Here is a 22,916-nt window from a genome sequence, read left to right on the forward strand (position 1 = left end):
GCTCCACGCCACGAATGTGCCGATACTGGGAAGCTCCCAGGTGTGACTGTGTGGAGCTGGATCAATATGAAGCAGGGTGGGGGCTCCAAACAAAGCAGCCGTTTGCTGGACTTCCTCATAAATATGAACAAAAGACAGAAAACTGGGACTTGAAAAGAGACTGCAGCGTGTTGAGGGAAAAGTGTCTAAACGACAGGGAGGACGAATCAATTGAACGGCTGGGTGGGTGGATGGATAGATGGGTAGATGAATTAATAGGATGATGGGATTAAAGGATGTAGGCGACGAAGGAAGGGAATGGTGGGTTGGTAGATGAAGTGATTGATTGCACGCTGATGCTTTATACAATGAGCTCAGTATTCGCCCACCGTTTGTTTTGTTTACCATGGGAAATCGACTTTGACAAAACAAAACATCAAAGATGCTAACCGGCACATTTGGCACTGTCGGCCCGCTCCAACTTTCTTCCGCTTGAAGGAAGTGACAGCTTCAATTTCAATAGATCTGCCCTGTAGATGGCTTACTAGTCGGTGTGTGTTTATAGTGCATCTTCTCCACCAATATATTAATACTTTAAACATAGTTTAAAGTCTTCTTTTCTTGTATTCTTTTTTTTATACAGATTCAAGTTGACCCAGATAGCAGTGGACACGTCTGCTGGGCCGTATAAGAACTACACCGTGGTTTTTCTGGGCTCAGACAACGGCCATGTGCTGAAGATCCTGGCCAGCACCGAGGGAGCCAACGCATCCTTCAGCACCCAACTCCTGGAGGACATCGACGTCTACAACCCTAACAAGTCAGACGACCTGTCTACTTATCTACATGTTGATGATGTTGTTGTTGTTGTGTGTTGATTCTGTTTTAAGCCCTCCATGTTTTTCCTTAATTATTTTTCCTTTCTATTCTCTTTTGTTTGTCTTTGTCCTTTACTTAGTATCTTTCTTTTTCACTTTTTCACTTTTTCTCTGTTCTTTTCTCTCTTCTCTCTTGTTCTTTCTCCTCCTCTCTGTGTTCTGCCTTGATCTGTCCTGCCCACCCACTCTTTGGTCTCTTGTAACACTTTGCATCACCCTTTACAGCTAGAGGGGATGCTTTTTTTCCTGTCTTCCGTTTTTTTTTTAAGCTCGATTCACAGTTTGCTTTCTGTATAATTTTCAGACTGTGCCAGTCGTTTGCAGCGCTGATTTAAAAAATGAAGAAAAAAATCTAAAATGTCTGATCGAGACAGTTGGTGTTTTTCTGTGTTCCCAGATGTAACGTGCGGGGAGAGGACCGGAGGGTGCTGGGTCTGGAGCTGGATCGGGATCATCATGCGTTGTTTGTGGCATTCTCCGGCTGTGTGATCAGAGTGCCGCTGAGCCGCTGCTCTGACTACAGCACCTGCAAGAAGTGAGTCACCTGTCGAGCACAGCTTTACCTCTGCCACAGTAAAGGGTTGCATACCCTTGTGCTGAAACCATTAGTTGATTAATCAGTTAGTTGAACACCCCTGAGTCTGCCAGGAAACATCGGATTGCCCCCTTAAGGTGTGAGTCAGCGCCTCAGGGGGAAGAGTTGAAGTGTCTTTGGGTTCATGATCAACTAGTCTATATCTATGACGTTCCACTTCCGGGATTGCTCCGGTGCAGCCGGATTTCCTTGTCGGCCGGATGACCGTACCTTCCACTTTCTTTGTGGTGTAATTTTAAACTCTGGTGTATATCGTTAACTGCTCTCAGATCTCTGCAGGGTAAATCCAGACAGCTAGCTAGACTATCTGTCCAATCTGAGTTTTCTGTTGCACGACTAAAACAATCTCTGAACGTACACATGTTCCACCAAAACAAGTTCCTTCCCGAGGCTATTTTGCAGCGCCACCGTGGCTCTCTCCGGCGCTTAGCGCCGCCTATGACGATTGTGATTGGTTTAAAGAAATGCCAATAAACCAGAGCACGTTTTTCTTCCATCCCGGAATGCCGTTTGGACTAGCCAGACCCTCCTCCGCAGCACTGTGGAGGAAGGTCTGGCATTGCGAGTCTAATGATCAACTGACAGACTAGTGCAGTTTCTACAGTGATGCTGCGCATTGTACCAGACTGTTGTGAAAAGAGTAGCTGCGCCTGTAGGTGAAGCTCAATTTACCAACCATGATGTTTGGCTCGTGACTGAGGGATGGATGGGCGGATGGATGAATGGATGGGCGGATGAGCGGATGGATGGATGAATGGATGGGCGGATGAGCGGATTGATGGATGGATGGGCGGATGAGCGGATGGATGGATGGATGGGCGGATGGGCTCAGCTTCGGAGATAGCGTGAGGAACTCGTGAACAAGTTCGAAGTAGAACCGCTGCTTATTCTAGTTGAAAGCAGTCACTTGTGGTGGCTCGTGAACAGGATGCCTCCAGGATGCTGGGGACCCCGGGGCAGAACCATAACACACTGGAGGTATTATACACACCATCTGGCCTGGGAATGTCTTGGGATCCCCCAGGAGGAGCTGGAGGACGTTTCGGTTACCTTACGTGGACCCAGATAAGCGTCAGTTCCAAGGTTTTTAGTATTTAAGTTGGGAGATTTTCTATATTTATATCTATATTATATTTTCTGACATAGACTAAACAATGGAATCATGAATAGGAAAAATCTATCAATAATTAAGATAATCTAAGTTACTATCCTGAGCCAAACAAGTCTATCTTTTATTTCAAGAAGAGATTGAAAGTGGGACAAAACTCCATCAATAGCTGGAAAAATATGTCAGATGGACTTAGTCCTATTCAGACCCACAATTGGCACTAAATACTGCACGTGTCTTATAACACGTAACATTTATGTTCATGTAAATTGACTTTCAGGGGATCTGAGAACAAATAGAAAAAAAATTGATCTGTGGGAAATGTTTATGTAGGCAGTCACCGAAACAAAACAAAAAGTCAAAGATTTCCAGCCTGAAGACGGAGACCACACTGCTGCAGCCCAGAAGTACTGCACACATGTAGGGTTTCCTCGCTGTGTACCTGGAAGAAAAGAGCACTAACACTGCCGGGTAACTCAAGTAAAGGAGGATCAATTTCCTCTGCAGCTACCAATTTAAGAAATGTGTCCACTCCCGGTGCTCTTACAGGCTTGTGGACAAAAGCCTGTACCAAATAGCAGATGTTATTCTATTATCTGCCTGGCTCATGGAGTTGGTTGGGCCCACTTTCCCCAAAAAGCACTCAGAGGTTATTAGTGGTGTTGGCAGGTAAGTGAGAGTAAGATTAAACCGAGCAGCAGGGAAAGACGGTGCGGCTGCCACGTAAGAGACGCTGTGGTTAGTGGTGGCAGGGTTGAACATTTTTATAAGCAGATTCTGATCTTTGAGAATATAGTTCTATACAGTTATAATAATAGTTTCATATCCTCGAAATTTACAGCTAGCATGTTTGGACTCTGGAATTAAGTTGGTATAAGAGTGGTGTAGTCTTATAAACATTAAAATGGCAAACAATACCCCAAATTAGCTGGTGCCTTCTTCACAAATGTAAAACATTGCTGTTTTTTTTTTTGGTAGTTTCTTATTATTCAGTATTTTTACATGCACACAAGAAACTCCAAATCAGGTTAAATAGGAAATTAGTGCACACATTTACATGCACTGCGTAACCCGGTTACTATAAATTAACTTACACATGCAGCATGTCAGTAATCAAAGTTCTTCCCTAAGCCTGACGTTATTTTGAAACCATGGTTTACCTTTTCCTGACTTGAGCCTGAACTTTTCCTTACAGCACAAATGTGTCAGAATTTTACAAATAGTCAAATGTCCAATGGTGGAAAGGGACTTATTATTATTATTATTATTATTAGACTTCTACTCCCCTACCCTGATCTTGTTAACCGGGTTTCTCATTTCATCATCAACGTATCGCCCCATAAACACCGTTGCCACAGGTCGCTGTCTGTTGTAGATTCTGTAAATGGTACAAAGTACAAAGAGGCTGACATTGCTTTTAGCACAAGTTTACAAACGGAGGCTTCAAGCGTCCCTCTTTGTCTACAGCCTTTTGTTTTGTCAGGAGCTGTTTTAGCCCCAGTTAATGTACTTACTCCCCAGCTTTGGGATCTATTTTTGGGGCTGTGAGGAATGTGGGCCCCATGTACTGTACTCTTTCCCCCCCCCCCCCCCGCCCCTCAACCCAGTCAACCCAGAGGAAGGATTTCTCCTCAGCTCCACCAGGGAATACATATACCCCCATAGCATGCTAACCCCTCACTGCAAAGGCCTGGAGAAGCTCTCAACATCGTTTAGTCATAAATTGGATCCAGCTGATTGGCCGTAAGCCAGCGCTAGTGGCCGCCTTGTTTTGTTTTTTGTGAACGATGGAGAAGAGGAAAAGTAGGAATGGGGAGAAAACGGATAGGGCCAGTCTTACTTAAGCTTACGGATCGGCTACATCCCCAAATCCTTTCTAGAGACTAGAGCTACAGCACACCTCATCCTGGGATTAGGGGCCCCATAAGCCTCATCAGCATTGGCCAGGAGGTCAGGTTTCAGCCACCATATCCTACTTTACCACACCAATGAATCTGTCTCCCATCCAGATGAGATTTACCCCATCTCTCTGTTTTCTGCCTCCATTTTCTCTCTCTGTCTCTGCATTTCTCTCACTCTTGGCTTGCTTCTCTCTCTCTCTCTCTCTCTCTCTCTCTCTCTCTCTCTCTCTCTCTCTCTCTCTCTCTCTCTCTCTCTCTCTCTCTCTCTCTCTCTCTCCCTGTAGCCTGCATCGTCAGGTTTCTTTTTTTCACTCAAGGCCCTGTTGCCAATATTAGGTTTCAGAAAATGCTCTGTTTTCAGAAGCGGCTAGGAACTGTAGGAAATGGGAGTTTTAATAAAGAAATACAATAAAAGGGCAAAAGAGGCTCCAAACCCTTACAGTCTACAGATCCAGGGATTTTCAACTCCAGTGGATATTCCCTTTTTTTTATATGAACAGTTTCCACATAGTGACTGTTCTTTGTTGCAATGTAGCCACATTCATAGAGCTCAGCAATTAACTTGGTGAAGACAATGACATAAGTAGTGATACGAAAGACGGACAAAACTATAAAAGATAAGAAGTTGTAAGAAAATGGAATATTCTTTTTACTAAGAAACTTATTGTATCATTTGTGAAAGACAAAAAAAGGCCTTTTTATTTCCTGGAAAAACATTATTTATAAAACCTCAATAACAAATGCAGCACAACCACAGCATTTAACCACCTATCTACTTCAATTAAAGACCTTTATTTTAGCTTAGCCTTTAGTTGTTCACCAGCAGCATCATGTTAGCTGAAACCCTCCCCACTAAGTCAGGACTGTGTTATTCCCAGGGGGTTGGCTAAATGACAGCTGGAAGTTATGACCCTCAGTCTCAGAAGCTGGATAAAATCCCTTCTCCCCTCAGCAGCTAATGGATGTTCCTTACACACTGTGGCTGTGGGCGAATATACACACCTATCTGGTCATCATAGCATGACAGAATATGAGCAAGAAGGCAGAAGAGAAGTCTGAAGTTTTAAAGAGGGATGAGGGACACACACGAACACATGTCGTATATAAACTGCAAATATGAGAACCGCGTCAGACCAAGAACAAATGACTTTGTCTCTCCCTGAAACCACAGCTGGACACGACTGGCCTCTTTTCCCATAGTGCTTCAGTGTGGAGGCTCTTTCCTGTCATAACTGTTGAGGAATGTGGTGATTGAGAGGAGAAGAGAGGCAATATGGGGAGAGGGATGCATATATACCTTATGGCTAGCGCATGAATAATTTATAAAAGCTGCACTATGCAGTGTCGCACATTGGCAGCCACACACATTGGCAAGAGTCATTTTAAGACCCCGATACCCAGAGGTCCTCTGTCGGTCTTCTGACGCTGTGAGAGACAGAAAGTTTTGTTGTTTTTTCTGATGCGAAGAAAGGTTGTAGGTTGCTCTGAAGTTCATATTTTCTGGGTTTTTTTGTGCATGTTGAGGCATCAATACTGGGATTTAGATTGAACAAATACGGGCAAAATACAGGGGGTGAAACCGAACAGGAACACCAGTCACTACAGTACTTCAGGAGTAAAAGACAGTTATGTGAAGCTCACAATGTTTAGTTTTCAGTCAGTCTTGCATAGCCAGACCCATGTCCACACCTTTTTTTAGCACTGTGCCAGCGCTGGAGATAGGTCTGGCTGAACCCATCATAATTCTGCACTAAGGAAAATAAAGTTTGTGTATTGCTTTAAACCAATCGCAATTGTCTTGGGCAGCACTAAGGAGAATTCCATCTGAAATAGGCAGCCTTGTAAGGCCCTGGGAGTCAGACTAGTTTTCAGCTTACTCACGGAAGTATCGAGTCAACTCGGTGGTCATTTTAAAAGCCTTTGTCATTATTGTTGTTTGGTAAATACCCCATTAACTATCTTGTACCAGAACTTGTGAGCACTGCTGTCCCTGCTGTGTCTGATGCACTTGTGACTTGCATTTTTAAATTAGTTTTTAGTGTATATAGTTTCCTGTGCCTTTGCAGCAAATCAGTTACTTTGGAACAATGAAGCCATCCAATCAATCAGTCTGTTGACAATTATGGAAAAAAATGTTTCTTCACCAAGATGCTCATCATCACAAAATCCTCACCAACACAGTCCTACAGACACCTCACCCGATATTTTACGAATCACAAAGCTGCTGTTGAGTTGAACAAACAGCCCTTGACAGTGTCAGTAACAACAACACAAAGGTTATGAGCTTCACTAAATCTGAATAAACTGCAGCATTGTTTGCGTAATTATAGAGACGGTCCTCCTAAAAAACAACAGCATCAATTGTTTGTGGAAAGGTCTAAAGGGACTTGCGTATGTTTACGCACTTGTCTTTTTGACGGCGTGTGAATTGTGTTGTTGGGTGTTCCTGTTATTGTTTTTCTTGTCCTTTCCATGAAAACTATTCATCCATACATATAGTACATATGTGTGCGAAGGACGCAGACAAATGCATGTGTTCACGCTGTGTTCCCAGCTGAAGGCATAGGACGGGGAATAGTCTCTATGTTGCTTTCCCTCTGTTCTGTAAGAGTGACACACTAATGTGCTCTCAGTGGGATTTCTCTATAATGTTTACAGACTTGAGGGTGAAGGTGGTGTGACTCCTGCACTCTCCGTTAAGATAGTTGTAAATAATTTGACTGTGGATATTTAAAAGAGGCCACAGGAGTCCTCATTAAAACTTGTTCCATGACTGCCGTAAAGGCTTTGGTTTGACATGACGCTGCACTAGCAATCTGCAGATGTTTCCGGTTTGTTTACTTTTACCTCTGGTGGCATTATTCAGCGAAATATTATCTCTAAAGTGACTGTAGATTGGCAGCAACATTATTACAATGTCGTTGCTACTGGATGAAAACCACAGACCTGCAAAGAGTAAGTTCTGCAACTGTGAAAGAAAACAGAATTAATTTCTGTCACTGACACCCGGCATAGTTTTGTAATTATGCAGTGGCAGGATAAAGGCCAAAAGGATCATGGAACTCATTCCAGAGTGCAGGATTTAAAACCGCACAGTTAAACCAAACATGAGGCCGAGCGACTGACAGCCGATCAGTGGAAGAGTTGAATCTACAGAAGTGGCGTGTGAGGATCGCAGAGTGCAGTAAAAGGACTGAATGTTGTGATTCTGCGGGGATTTTATACTGAAGGAAATGTGACTAACAGCTACTGATGGTGGATAATGCGGACTGCCTTAAATGGAGGAAGTAAACAGTTCCAGACAGCATGTTACTCACTAAATCGCAAAACAGACGGTACTGTAAGTAGGAGCAGGTGATTGACTTGTCTGCTGACTGCTAACATGAGACTGGAACAACGCTGGCTGGTCATTCAGAATGAGCTCATTCATGGCTAGTTAGTATGGCGGCACTGCATGAACTGTAGTGACCTGCAGTGATCTTGGCTTAAGTAAGCAAAAGTTTATGCACCACCAAAAGTCAAAACACAAGATTGGAAACTGTCCAGTCTTTTAAAACCTAGATTAACACCACTCAACATATAAGTCACATTTACTACAATGAAAAAATAATCAAAGTTATTAAAAAAGCAACATAAGCTACTCTGTAGCTTGAACCCATTTCACATATTTAAATCATGTTTTTCAAACTCAGATCCCCTGCAGAAGCAATCAATTCTGTGGAAAAGACCTCCTGTTGCAATGAACGCTATGGATTGGGAACAGAATCGTATTATGTATTAATTATTTGACATTTAATTTACTAACTGAAAAAAGTGGATTCAGTTTTAAATTATTATTTATTTTTTTCTGATGCAGTTGGTTTGTTTACAAGTGCAGAATTATCATCTACAAGTTAAACTCTTCAATTATGTAGGGGTGAATACTTGTAATTTATATGATCAAAACAATTATGTACAAAACAAGCTCTGTTTTTCCTTCAATTCAGTAAGAAAACAAAAGTCCACAGTCCTAATTCTAATCCCAAACGAATCTGATTGCGATCTCCCCTCCCTTCTTTCTGTGGGATCGTTTGCATTGGTCTCTGTTACGGAGAAGACGGTAGCGTTGGGACATTTGTTAGTCAATGTTTGAAACGGAATGTTAGCAAGCGGCTAATAGCTGCTCATTTTCATCCATACATGAACGCGCTGCAGATACTGTGTTGTGCATATGTACAATTCCAACCATGTGTTAGCATTCAGATTTAGCGATGCTGTATTTAGACACTGCACATCTTTGTGTGTAGGCAGACTTTGTAAACAAATTGGTTAATTTGCATAAGAACAAGATGATGGGAGTTGCATGAATAGTCACAGCTAGGGACGGGCAGGAGCTATAAATGCTGTGAGACATTGCGTTGGATAATTGTTGTGCAATTATCTATGTATACTGTATTTGCCTCACAGCAAGTTGGCACTGCAGAGTTTGATTCCTGGTTCTGTGTTGAGTTTGCATGTTCTCTGCGTGTTTGCGAGCGTTTCCTCCCACCATAAAGACATGCATTGTAGGTAAATAAAGACTACAGTTGAAACTGGCGCATTTGCAGAAATGTTGATTAATGTGCATCGTCATAAATTCATCTTATATCCTAATATATGTAATGATTTATGCAGCAATAATGGCACTTTTGCTGTGTCACTTACTAGCGATGCTACAGTAAATGATAACTGTGCATTTTTCACCTCGCTTAATGAAAATGAAACTGCAGCAATTTCATCTTCAATTTATGAGTTTTTGTTTTTCTTGGTTGTTTCTTTGACTTCTGTCTTTTCCTCCATTAAATTTTTTCAGTCACGTGTTTCATGTTTCAAGCTACACATGAAGCTCATTTCTCTACCCTGTGTTAAGGCAAAGTTGAGGAAAGTGATGGGTGGTGTTAGGCTGGTGGCAGTGTAGTGCCTCATCTCTCAGCAAACGGCTGCTGGGCTCGGTGTTCCTCACACACGCTGCGCTCCACAAATACTTCATCACTGACCATCTGTCTGTCTCTGGTGCAGAAGCTGTCTGTCTTCACGGGACCCTTACTGCATTTGGCTCAAGTCTGGAAGCTGTGCCACAATCTCACCTGGCTTCAAGTAAGGCACACACACACACACACACACACACACACACACACACACACACACACACACACACACACACACACACCATTACAGCTGTCAATGCTGTTACATTCATTCATGTTATTGTGGTGCACGAAAGTATTTATATTATAATAACTTATATTATTATTGTGTAAGAGATGGTCTGTCTGTTTTTAATGTAATTTAATGTTCTTAAAATGAATGGCAATTGATTTCAATTACAAACATTTCTTTAAATTTAAAAGTTGTCATACATAATCCAAAGAACTTGGCTACAGTAGTGTCTGTAGCTCGTGACTGTACAGTTGTTTGCTTCAGCACAGTTATTGTTTAGACTTGTTTAGAAATAAAGTGCTCAGTGGAGCAGCTAAAACAACACACTGACAGCACAATACGTTTGGTGGGTTTTAAGGCTCCAGGAAAGGTAGTAAAGCCCAAATAAAGACAGAAATGGTATCTGACAGCTGACAGCTACACACCCACTTTACAGAGTCACCGCTGCCAAAAGCTGTTTGCATTGTACAAGGTAATTGTTGTAAGGGAATTTTGGATGAACTGATTTTTATGTGAAAGTGTCTAATATGGACAAGATGTAGGTCAAACACTTAAAGTCAACTGAACTGCTGGTGGCATCACAAATTCTAATGTATTTCAATCCCACAAAACTTTATTTTAAATTCTTGTGTAAATGCTTAAGTGTCCAAAGACAACAGGTATGTCCTACATTTTGGGAAATATGTATATAATAATGCACAAGACATCTAGAATATTTCCATTGATGGAATGGAGCAGAAATTAAACATCTTTTCATCTTTTTTTTTTTTTTAATCTTTTGTAGTTTCAACTACAGAGTTGGAGCAAGAAGATACTGAAGGAATATATACATTTGATACTCTCAGACAGGATGGAATAAAACTTACATTAACTTCATGAGAAATAAACTCAGGCAAACTGGATGTTAGGGGCTTTATCATCTGGTCCGGTCTCCAATCCCAAACTGTAAATCAGCAATTAACTGCAGAGGCCTCAAAGCTGTTGGTGCACCGATCCCTGTTTTTAAAATGGTTGTCGATGTTGCTCTCCTGGTCCCAGTTTTATTGAAGAACACTTGTTTTAACGTCACTGGTTGGGGTGTGGCCAGAAGGGCAGAATGCTTCAAGTTTTCAGCAACTGTGCAGCAGCAATGTTCTGCCTGATGTGATTTTATTGTTGACTCCCCACTTTCAACACAGAGGTCTCCAATCGTGAACCAAAGAGGGACAAAAGTGTGCAGATTTGCATTCTAATCAAACACTCCGGCAGGAGGTTTTGGCTGTTAATCCTTCTCTGGATGAAGTTGTACTAATTAGTGAGTTCAGCCACCGTGGTGTTTGGCCAGTCTGAAAGCACATGGGTGGACGCAGCTATACAAAGACATTATTAGGCTTCTAACTCACAGTCACCGCGGACAGTTTTGTAACATAGTCAATCATGCGTTGCCTAGCGGCCACAGAAGGCCAATTTTGTTTATTCACGAGTGGCTGCCATGTATTTACCATTTGACAATAATAGCCTTCGATGTTCTTGTTTCTGTGACTGTGGACACAGCATGGGATGTCACAGTGAGGGCATGAGAACCTGGAGGAGACTGAAATCACAAGTCTTCATTTTTGCTGTTAAAAGTGATGTCAATATTTTTTTTTTTTTTTATTGAAAAAAGGGAAATAAATGTGTTTGACAGCTGAGGAAGCACAGAGACCCAATGTAATCCCACTTCTGCTGGAAACTGTAGCTTACAAGGACATAGAGGGTCAGTGTTGTTGAAGAATACATATCACAAAAGTTCAGCATTTAAACTAACCCGTTTTAACATTTGCAGGTATAGGTTTTTATGATGTTTGAAGTGCTGCAGTCGAGCAGCTAATTAGCTACTGTATCCAGCCTGTATACTGACGCTATCTGTGCTATTTTTGTTTGAGTGCTCGCTCAGCAAGCTATGGTGCAGAGCAAGACCTGTCGTTGGGTGTAGATAAGAATGAGACGTTAAAAAAAAGAAGCTAATTTGGGTTGCAGTTCAAACTCTGAGGCTTTTTTTGTTCAACATCTCAACTGTTATTAGCTAATAATGGAACAGTGAATGTTTTTTTCCCATTTATTTATTGAGAGAGAGAGAAAGAGAGAGAGAATTGAAATAAGTAATATCATAAGGAAAGAATGTTCAGATTCAAAAATCAAGACCGTATACAGCAGGGAGAATAAGTATTGAACGCGTCAACATTTTTCTCAGTAAATATATTTCCGATGGGGCTATTGGTGTGAAATTTTCACCACATGTCCGTAACAACCCAAGTAATCCACACATACAAAACATGTATGGCCATGACAAAAGTTATGTGTAATAAAGTGGAATGATAATGGAAAGAGAAATTGAATACATGAAGAAAAATGGGTGTAAAAAGGCACTGCAATCCTGCCCCCTATTAGTGCAAATTAATATCAGCTGGATTAGTCCTAATTGATGGCCTATAAAAAGGTTTCACATTACCAAGGTGTCACTCAAGAAGCATTTCATGATGGGTAAAAGCAAAGGGCTGTTCCAAGACCTTCGCAAGCTTATTGTAGAAAAACATACGGATGGCATTGGTTACAGATGAATAGCTAAACTTCTGAAAGTTCCAGTGAGTGCTGTTGGGGCCATTATCCGGAAGTGAAAAGAATATTATTTCACCATTAACCGGCCACGACCAGGTGCTCCTCGCAAGATTTCTGACAGAGGAATCCATAGAATACTTAGAGTTGTCGAAGAACCAAGGACCACTCATGGAGATCTTCAGAATGACCTGGAAGAAGCAGGTACAGTTGTTTCAAAGACAACAATTAGTAATGCACTCAACCGCCATGGCCTCTATGCACACACACCACACAAGATACCACTGCTCAAGAAAAGGCATGTGGAAGCTTGCTTAAAGGTCCCATGGCATGAAAATTTCACTTCATGAGGTTTTTTTAACATTAATATGAGTTCCCCCAGCCTGTCTATGGTCCCCCAGTGGCTAGAAATGGCGATAGGTGTAAACCGAGCCCTGGGTATCCTGCTCTGCCTTTGAGAAAAATGAAAGCTCAGATGAGCTGTTTTGGAATCTGCTTGTTATGAGGTCATAACAAGCAAGGTTACCTCCCCTTTCTCTGCTTTGCCCGCCCAGAGAATTTGGCCAACCCATGAGAGAGAGACATCATGGCTTTCAAACGAAAAAAGTAGCAGTTGGTCAAGGCCACACCCCCACCCTCCATCTTGCCCCTCCCACTCTCCTCCTCAATAGCTACAGACACAGAAATGGCACATCCTAAGGAAAGATCATTGTGGGACTGTCTCGAGTGGCTATTAGTTCTGCACCAAAGCTGAATTTCGGGAAAGAGACTTCAGATACAGTATTAGGGGACCACTAAGGTCTATATAAAAGCATCCAAAGAGCACCATGTCATGGAACCTTTAAAGTTTGCTGCACAACATCTGGACAAGCCAATGACATACTGGGAGAATATAATCTGCTCAGATGAGACCAAAATCAAACTCTTTGGCTGTCACAGCATACACCATGTTTGGAGGAGAAATGGCACAGCACATCACCCTAAAAACACCCTGCCAACAGTAAAGTTTGGAGGTGGGAGCATCATGGTGTGGGGCTGTTTTTCAGCATCTGGCACTGGCAGACTTTATATAATTGAAGGAAGGCTGAATGGAGAAATGTACCGTGACATTCTTGATAAGAATCTGCTGCCATCCACCAGGATGCTGAAGATGAAACGAGGGTGGACATTTCAGCAAGACAATGATCCCAAACACACAGCCAAGGAAACTCTCAATTGGTTTCCCTTTTTTGGAATCCAATTGAAAACCTCTGTAAAGAAGCGGTTCATAGAAGATGCCCCCGGAACCTTCAAGATTTGAAGATAGTTTGTGTGGAAGAATGGGCAAAAATCACAGCTGAGCGATGTGTGCGACTAGTTTCTTCATACAGGAGGAGTCTTGAAGCTGTCAAAGGCTTTTCTACTAAGTATTAAATAAATTTCAGCAAGTGTGTTCAATACTTTTTCCCTGTGTCATTTCACTTTATTACACACAACTTAATTGATGGACTTATTTGTTTTGATATCTTTGTATGTGTGGATTACGTGGGTTGTTACGGACATCTGGTGAAAATGTCATGCAGATAGCCCCATCAGAAGTATCTCTACTGAGAAAAATGTTGGCGCGTTCAATACTTATTTTCCCTGCTGTATATTGCGAAACAATTTTTAATTAAAAATAAGGGAAACGGATCAAAAAGGCAGGGACAGTTGTACAGTTTAGAATAGAATGATTTCATTGGCTATTTGCAAACAATGTCTGCGTAGACAGAAACTGCATTCTGATTAATGCACAGGAAAAGGGTGGCGTCATGCAGCCAAAATTTTAATCATTAAGAGAGCACAATTCACAGAGCAGATCGCTGCTGTTCAATTTGTTCTACAAAAGAATGTTGGAAATGATTTCCTTTCGTTTGTTTTAAATTCATCCAGCAATTTCTTGTATTTTTAGCACAATTTACGGAGCAGAGCTCTCTCTTCCTCCCTGTTTCAAAGCCTGTGTCATAAAAAGCGATGTTTGGCTGCATGCGTTTCAATCATGCAGCGGTCTACCTCACCGTCTGGCAAAATGGGGAGGAAAGATGAATGGGTTGTTGGATGGACAGATGGATGGATGAATAGGTAGACAGACAGATGCAGTAAAGGGAAGAGGAGGAGGAGGAGGAGGAGAAGAAGCAGTAGAGGCAGTAGAGGCAGTTAAAGGTACTATTTTCTCCTCCTGGGTGCCTCCTGACAGTCAAGGACTTTGTGCATCCCTGTGTGGTTGATGGCCAACCTGTTCTTAAATCACCACACTGGTTGTTGTCTCTCTTACCTCTGCAGTACGTACATTGGTTATAAACTGTGTATGGAGTTTTCTCTAGACTGATGTCCCACTACACTCACCTCCCCCCTCTGTAACACACACACACACACACACACACACACACACACACACACACACACACACACACAGAGAGCGTCACTTCCACTGTTGACTGGCTTCCAATAGATTATTTTGATGGCTGAAAATGTGCAGACCTGGAATTATTGCATATAGTCTGCTTGGCCACCCAGACACATTACTTTCCCTGCCCTCACACAGACAGAGGCTAATGAGATTTCTTCCCCTTCTTTTAGATGCATGTTTCTGTGTGCCCTCTTATATTTGTGTATTTGACAGTATAATATTTGGTTTCTTGTACATATATCGACCATCATAGACTTTTGTTTGTGTATTTCAAAGCTGCTGGATTCCTACTCCACAGTGACTTCCTGAAGCCTTGTCTAACCAGCTGTTTCCAGCAGATGGTTAGCTTACCTTAGTATAAAGACTGGGAGCAGTCTCACAGTGAAAACAAGACTTAATGAAATTATCACATGCAAAAATAATAATTGTATTAAATAATCAAGATATAACGTGTTAATCAGTGAGCTTTAGAGGTGCTGGTAGGCAGATTGTGTAATCTTCATACAGAGCTGGGCTAGCTGCTTCCAGCCTTTTGTGTTAAGCTAGCCTGATTTCAGGTTAATATTAAGCGTACACACATAAGAGTGGTATGTATCTTCTCATCGAACTATGAGCAACAAGAGTGCACAACCAAAATACAATGGCCAATGTCCTGACCGCAGCGGTCCGGGTTCAACCCCGGCTGTATTATCAATAAAAAAAAAAAATGCATCTTTAACTAAGACAAAGAAACTGTTTTCAAGGCACCACTGATACTCTGTTTTGAGTGTCAAACACTCCTGTAAATGTAAAAGGTGGCTCTGTAATGTGGTGAAGGACAGCAGGTGTAGTCAGCTTGCATTCACAGATGATAGAGCGTTCTGCAGTGTGACCCAGAGGCACGGCAAAGAAAAGCATCCATTGAAACTCCTCAAACCACTGGTGTACCATTTCTGTTCATTCATATGTCCGTGTACCATTTCTCTGTTCGTTCATATGTCCGTGTACCATTTCTCTGAATATGTCCGTGTATCATTTCTCTGAATATGTCCGTGTACCATTTCTCTGTTCATTCATATGTCAGTGTACCATTTCTCTGTTCGTTCATATGTCCGTGTACCATTTCTCTGAATATGTCAGTGTATCATTTCTCTGAATATGTCAGTGTATCATTTCTCTGAATATGTCTGTGTACCATTTCTCTGTTCATTCATATGTCAGTGTACCATTTCTCTGTTTGTTCATATGTCCGTGTACCATTTCTCTGAATATGTCCGTGTACCATGTCCGTGTACCATTTCTCTGAATATGTCCGTGTACCATTTCTCTGAATATGTCCGTGTACCATTTCTCTGTTCATTCATATGTCCGTGTACCATTTCTCTGTTTGTTCATATGTCCGTGTACCATTTCTCTGAATATGTCCGTGTACCATTTCTCTGTTCATTCAAACGTTCAGTATGTCCTCAAAAACAGCTTTCCTGGTGGGCCTTCAGGCCTATAAGGAGGTATGTAGTAATGGAGAAACTGAGTGTTTGGAACAAACTGGACATATGGATTAACAGCAGAGAAATGGATTGTGCTACAGGAGTGGTTTGAAAAGTTTCTATGGACATTTTGATTTATTTTGACACATTTTCTTTGCGGTGAAGCTGGGTTTCTACGATTAAGCAGTTAACAAACCTTTCAGAGACAATTTTTGGTACTTTTAACCTCTTGATCCTGATGCTTCCTTTACTCCTTTAAAGCAATAGGTCCATATTTTGGGAAATATGCTTATTTTCTTTCTTGTGGATATTAGAAGTAGTTTTGATACTACTAGATCTGTCCAATGGCAACACAGTTCACCTACCAGCGCCAAGCTTACTTATTAACAATGTATATCTTGTTTCTTTAATTTGTACAAAACCTGAAGTGTGCAGTTGCGGTTTTGCAGGGGGGGTTTGTGCGTGATTATTTCTTGGCCAGGCACAGTGACCTCAAACCTTTCTCTGTTTTAATTTTCAAAAAGGGTTTTTGCTTCCAGAGGGGGGGAAGTGGTTAATTGGATGATCTACTTCCTGTTGAGATGAAATAATGTGAAGACAGAGAGCATTTAATTAGTTCAAAACAAGCAGGATATCCAGTAGTAAAACCCTTTTTAATTTGTGAGAAATCTGTAAAAGTTTGTGTGAAAAAAGTGCGTTTGAACTTTTGTTTATGCCTCCTGGTACGCACTGAGATAATAATTTAAGATTCACTGCTTTTGAGGAGGTAAAAGTAATGAGATTTTGAATGAAAAAAATATATATTTTTATTGAATTATTATTAAAAATGTATGTATCATTCATGTAAGCATGAATAGTTGGCAAGCAAGATGAAAAAGTAGTTTTTATTTGTTGTAATTTTCAGGAGTGAGTTTACGATTTGCATTAAGCCAAGTTAGGTTGTAATTAAGATTAGGGTTAGGTCTGTGGTTTGAGGTTAGTACTGGAAAGTCCTCGCAAGTACAGTGAGATGTGCTTGCGACGGAGAGGGAGGAAGTGCCGATGTGGCTTCACGCTGGCGAGGTGCTCCAAGCTGCTCGCTGTGGTTTTGATTTATGAGTCGTGTTTAGCGTGCAGGACGGAGCTGCAATGGACCAGAACGTGAGAGAGATCGGCCAAAACATCCTTGAGTCCAGACTCAACTATCAACCCCATTGCCAGAGAGTAAGAGAGAGAGAAGTATGGACAGAGAAAAGAACTAAGGAACCAAGAAGAAGGAATGGAAGAGAAAACAAGGGAAACTGGTAGAGAAGAGGAAACTAAGGAGCAAGAAATCAATGTAAAAAGAGACTGATTTAAAGTAGGGAAAAATGAAGGAAAGACAAAAGGGACAAGGAATGAACAAAGGAGAAAAAGTGGGAGGGAAGTGAGAGTGAGTTTTATAAGTCTGATTCCAAAGTGCACAACATCTGTTTTTCATTTAGGTCTTTCGATTCAAGAAAAGAAAGCTTCTGCTTAGGGTGTCTTTGAGGCTCTAAAGTAACATCAGATTTTAATGTGATATCTTTATAAACGTTTATATATATGCATGCGTGTATATCCTTGAAAAGGGTGAAGAGTGGATAGTGAAAGAGGAGAAATGCAATGAAGATGATAAAGGGATGGTGATGGGACGAGAGAAGGATGAACTGATGTGAATCAGGCAGCAGAAAGAAACCTGACCAGAGTTTATGATGAAGTGGCTCAAAAGTCATCCTCCTCCCGGGACCTCCTCCTCTCCCCGTGTCTTTCTCACAGTCTCCTCTCTCACATCACTCTTTCATGGGCGATCAGTCTCTTTTCCTCCTCCAGTCCTTTCTCATCCAGAGGTGGCATACATTTTAATGACTGATTTGTGGCTGATCCAGGGGATAGGAGAGGGAGAAGACAGAGGATTCCGCCCCTCTTTCTCTTTCAGTCTCTTTGCCGCGCACATTTGAAAGATTGTGTGGCCAGACGGCTCAACGTCCTACTGTTTCAGGGTGTTTCAGTTTGCGTGTCATCCATAATGCATTTGACATAATCACTCTTGCCGAAGCACAATGCCAAAACAAAAGACAGCCAAGGACAGAGGATGGCTAAGGATCCTGGAACTGGATCAGCTGCGTAGTGCAGATGAAACCCCTTTAAGGATATGCCAAAAGAAAATCCCTTGAAAAGACCAAAACCAGCAGTGTCTTTTCTCTCCTGTCTGTTGCTCAAACAGCAGGTATAGTGCATTTGATGGAGAACATTATCAGCCATGCATTAGATGTGATAGCATCACGACGATCAAAAATAAACTTCATAAGACATATCAGGCTTTTAAAAGACAGCACTTATTAGTAGTATCGGGTCATTGCTGGTTTTGGTCTTTTCATGGGATTTGTTGAATAAGAACAATATTGAATATATCCTACAAATCATACATACAAAATGCCGAAATGTGTCGATCGATTGGTTCAAATCCACCGACTGATGAACAAATGTGATCAACTTGCATCCTTTCAGGAGAGTTAATGCGTGTCAGCACAGGGAAACTGGACAGGACGTTTCCTGCCAAGTTGACGCACGTGAACTTCAGCTGATTTGTGGCTCTGAACTGACACCTACTCAATAAGATTATAAAATAGCACTCACTCACAGCACAGAGTATTTTACCCTTTTGTTGTCGTTTTTGGTTGTTTTTCTTAAGCAAGTTTCTCTAGCTGCATAATGCCAGCTGTACGGATTCCATTTGCAAATATCAAACATGTTTCACATAATCTTAATGAGAACGGCGGACAGTCGGACAGACTTGTTCCAAAGGCATTATCCATCACAAATGTATGATTTTGTCTCCCAACTTGGTCCAATCCGTCATGATGCCAAATCCTAATTATGGGCCTGTGCCTTGAGTGTCCTCGCCTGTAGGAAATAAACAGCTGTGTGTGACATGTGGGATTTATCTCCCCTATTTTACATCTTTTGAAAAGCACTTTGTATCTTGTCTTTGAAAAGTGCTAGATAAATGAAATCATCATCATGTTTTGTTCATGAGGGTCATTCATTGATTTCATTCTGCAGATCAGCGACAAATCATTTCGAGCCACTTTCATGTTTTTAGATTGAGAAACAAATCTGTATTCATGTAATTCTTCGTGTAGTTGGGGAGGCTACATGTGAAGTCATTATTTTGTGCCTGCATTTTATCTTTTTTATGGACTCTCATCTGCAGGTGTTAATTTGTTCTGCAGATACTCACCTTAAGTGAATGCATCTATTCGGCTTGTTGTCAAAGGTTGAGTCAACGCTGCATTCATTACAGTCAAAGGCCTACCGGCAAAAAAAAATTCTTTGCTAAATGAAATCAACATTGAGCCATTGAGTGCATTTCATTATCAATGCCCGGATATTATATACATTACCATACAAATATAATCACACACTAAAACTACCAAACCAGGTGGAAAGACATCCAGTTTTTGTTTGGCCAATGAGAACAAGGCCTTTAATACTCAGATAGTAGCATTACTGTTTGTACATAGTGTAACAGAGCCAGCCACAGGGCATGGACCCAGACAGAAAGGGTTTATGGGGAATAAGCAGACAGATGTTGGTATCTGACAGCCAGCAGTTCCTTATGTGCGGAAAGCCGAGCAGAACCAAATGAATTTTAGGCCGATGGTCGCGTTCATCTGTTTATTCATGTGCATAAACACCAGAGAAGGTCAATTATGGTGAAGAAAGCCGACAAGTCTGGCATATTCTTTCAAACGTAAAGGTGACCGGTCAGCCTACTAGTTAACAAAACTCTGTATACAAGCTTCGGTCCGCTCTTATCCACAGTGTAAAGCCCACCACCGCGCAGAAATGTGTTGAGCATTGTTCAATTCAATTTTATTTATAGTATCAAATCATAGCAAAAGTTATCTCGAGACACTTTACAGATAGAGTAGGTCTAGACCACACTCTGTAAATTCCAAAACCCCAACAATTACAGTAATTCCCTCAAGAGCAAGCATTAGCAGTGGCTATTGCGACAGTGGCAAGAAAAAACTCCCTTTTAGGAAGAAACCTCGGCAGACCCAGACTCTTGGTAGGCGGTGTCTGACGGGCCGGTTGGGGGCGTGATGAACAGTGGTGATAATAGTCACATTAGAAGTCACAGTGACTTTGAAGGTTATTGTTCGAAGCATTGTTGATCTGGGAGCAGGTCCACGTTGGCATGCTGGAGCACATGCTTCAATGTTCACAGCCCTTTGGCAGTTTGACGAGCTGAGAGGAATGAACTTTGATCTCTGTGTCGATCCCAGTGAAGGACTATGTCAGCCAGTGCAAAACGCGTTGTTTACATGAAGATGATGTGGATGTTGTTTAAGTCAAATTCTGAGAATTTGGAGAAATCAAATGTGAATTTCTGCTTGTTTGGATCAACTACCTTTTTGTGAATATATTCAAAAGGAAATGCTACAGTCACATACTTATATCCAGCACCAGTAACTCTGGTTGGGTCATGGCATTTTATTGCTGCTTTCCAACTCGGATGGCTTTTGTGTTTTCTTTTAAAGTTGTGTCCTCTGATTCATGTGGACATTTCTATCAGTCGTCATAGTGATGGGGAGCGGGGTGATGTATACAGGTAGTGAGTGACTTTCTCATGTGTGTTGAATAGTTTCTACACAAGAGAAATTGAATGACATGAAATCATCAGTCTATACCAGGCTTTGGCTACACAGATAGTTGTTAGGTTGAATTTATTGTTGGTTTTATCTTCTTCATGGCAATTGTCGATAGTAAAAAGATAAAATAACGCCAGCCATATACTTTAAACCAGTGGTTCCCATCGTGTGTGTGTGTGTGTGCGCAATGTTGCCTCTAAAAAGTATTCGATCAAACAAAATGAGAGGAAATAATCACTCTTTGGTGAAGTGGTCACAACCTTTACACTTGCAACTGTAGAGTAGACAAACGCTTTATTTTAAGGGGTCCCAAGCCAAAAAAGGTTGCTACTGCTTTAAACAACTCAAATATAAACTCAAAACTTTTCACTATGAATCATACCAAAGAAAACGATATGATCGCACCATTTATGGTATGACGTCAAACACCAACTGCTCTTAAGCTTTTTCATTTATTTATTTATTTTATTTTTTTCTCTCCCAGACTTCTTCATTCTTCACACGAAAACTAAGCAGAAGCCTGGCATTCTTTGGTTTGATCATCACCTGCTGTCTTAGGTCGTATAACTCCCTCCTTGGGAAACGTAAAGGAAGATACTATAAGAGAGCCAGGGTTTTTAGTGAGTAAGAGAGGGTGTATTTTAGTGCACCAGGTGTGTATGCGTGCTTTAAGGGGCCTCCTCACAGCAGGTTTTGCAAACGCACATCTCTAAACCTGACAGTTGACAGCCGAGTAGCTGCTTTAACACACACACTGAAGAAATTGAGGTGATTAATTCTTTGAGCTGATTTTTCTCCCTCTAGCACAGGTTAGTGTTCTCACTTTCTGGCTGTTCACTGCCTCCAATTTAGACATCTGTTGTTTCTCTCAGGAGCTGACTGAGAAGTATGTTTGTCTTGAGGATTGTGAGTCTCTCGAAAGCAATCTAAAAATGTATGTACACGATCATGTGTTGTGTCCGTGTAGGATGTGTGTGTGTGTGAGAGAAGTGTGCTTGCTAATTATAGGTGGATGCTGGAAGACTGTTTGCATGTAATCTGTGAGATGAAGGTTTGTGTTTAGGTTATATAAGGAACTAATTGGTTTGTTATAGAGTAGGCGTGCATGCATGCTTGTACAAAGTGTTTTGGTGTGAATACTGGATCATTACACTTGTGCTAGTGCAGTATATGAGCCCGTGTCGGTTTTATTTGGTTCATTACAACGTGTGGGAAGATTGTTGGCGTCCATGAGGAGCGCCGCTCGGCTGGAGGAGCTTCCGCTCCACCACGCATCGGCTCAATCCCGTTACTCAACCGTCGAATGGATGCGTCTGGATGAGCCTTTGATTTCTGATCGACTCGAGGGTGAAAGATGTTGCGTCTATTGGAGGCAGAGGAGCGTATCAATCGTAAGCACATTTTCACCAGAGCAGCAGAAAATCAATAATTGTCAGATTGGGTTTCTTGTCAGTTTGGAGAATTGGTTCAAAAGCTGAACTCAGAGGATTTGGATTGTACAGCAGCAAGTTCAGAATAGCAGAAATTGCACAATCATTTTTTTTTTGAAGGATTCATTTGACAGGATTGAGCTTTTTTTTGTCCATTTTTGCTCAAATGTGGCTCTGTTTTCAAGTACAGCGAATTTACACAGATGTGGTTAAAAAGGGCAACTCATCAATCAACGCATAACACGTAGGGGACAACAAACACCAATTAATCTACCAATCTAAATTCATTCATTATTTTGTCACTATGTTTTTGCATAGATGGTAACAGGTAGTGAAAATGTTTTCAACAAGGCAAATCTACACACCTTTTTCTTTTCCCCACAGAAATCCGCACAAACACACAGCTTTCATAAACACTTCCATCTCTAGGTTACTTTTTTTGTGTGTATTTTTCTTGTTCCTGCAGAAAGCTGGTCAAATTATAGTCAAAATATATATTGCCATGCCATTAGCAATGTGGGAGGTTCAACAGCAGAAAGTGTTCCCACAAAAACATCAGTGGTAAATGACAGGTTTTGGTATCAGTTGCTCTAAATCAACACACTTCCCTCCAGCCTGTTTTTCACTGACATTCAACAATAATACAGTGAGACATTTATTGCAGAGCAGGCAAACTCGAGGCACCAATTTCACCAGCAGTAGCTTCAGTTGACTAAAACAC

The 22,916-nt window shown here is 41.4% G+C and overlaps 1 protein-coding gene across 5 annotated transcripts in view; it reads left to right on the forward strand.

Moving 5' to 3' along the window:
- Positions 1 to 22,916, forward strand: part of sema6cb (semaphorin 6Cb) — a 167,724-nt gene that overhangs the window by 122,940 nt on the left and 21,868 nt on the right. For all 5 annotated transcript variants that reach the window (XM_028579971.1, XM_028579970.1, XM_028579973.1 and 2 more), the window contains 3 exons: positions 623 to 799; positions 1,255 to 1,392; positions 9,499 to 9,576. In XM_028579971.1, coding sequence (XP_028435772.1) covers positions 623 to 799; positions 1,255 to 1,392; positions 9,499 to 9,576 — 393 coding nt within the window. The remainder of the gene's footprint in view (positions 1 to 622; positions 800 to 1,254; positions 1,393 to 9,498; positions 9,577 to 22,916) is intronic.

Source organism: Perca flavescens, chromosome 6 (genome assembly GCF_004354835.1).
Source record: "Perca flavescens isolate YP-PL-M2 chromosome 6, PFLA_1.0, whole genome shotgun sequence".
Classification (NCBI taxonomy): Eukaryota; Metazoa; Chordata; class Actinopteri; order Perciformes; family Percidae; genus Perca; species Perca flavescens.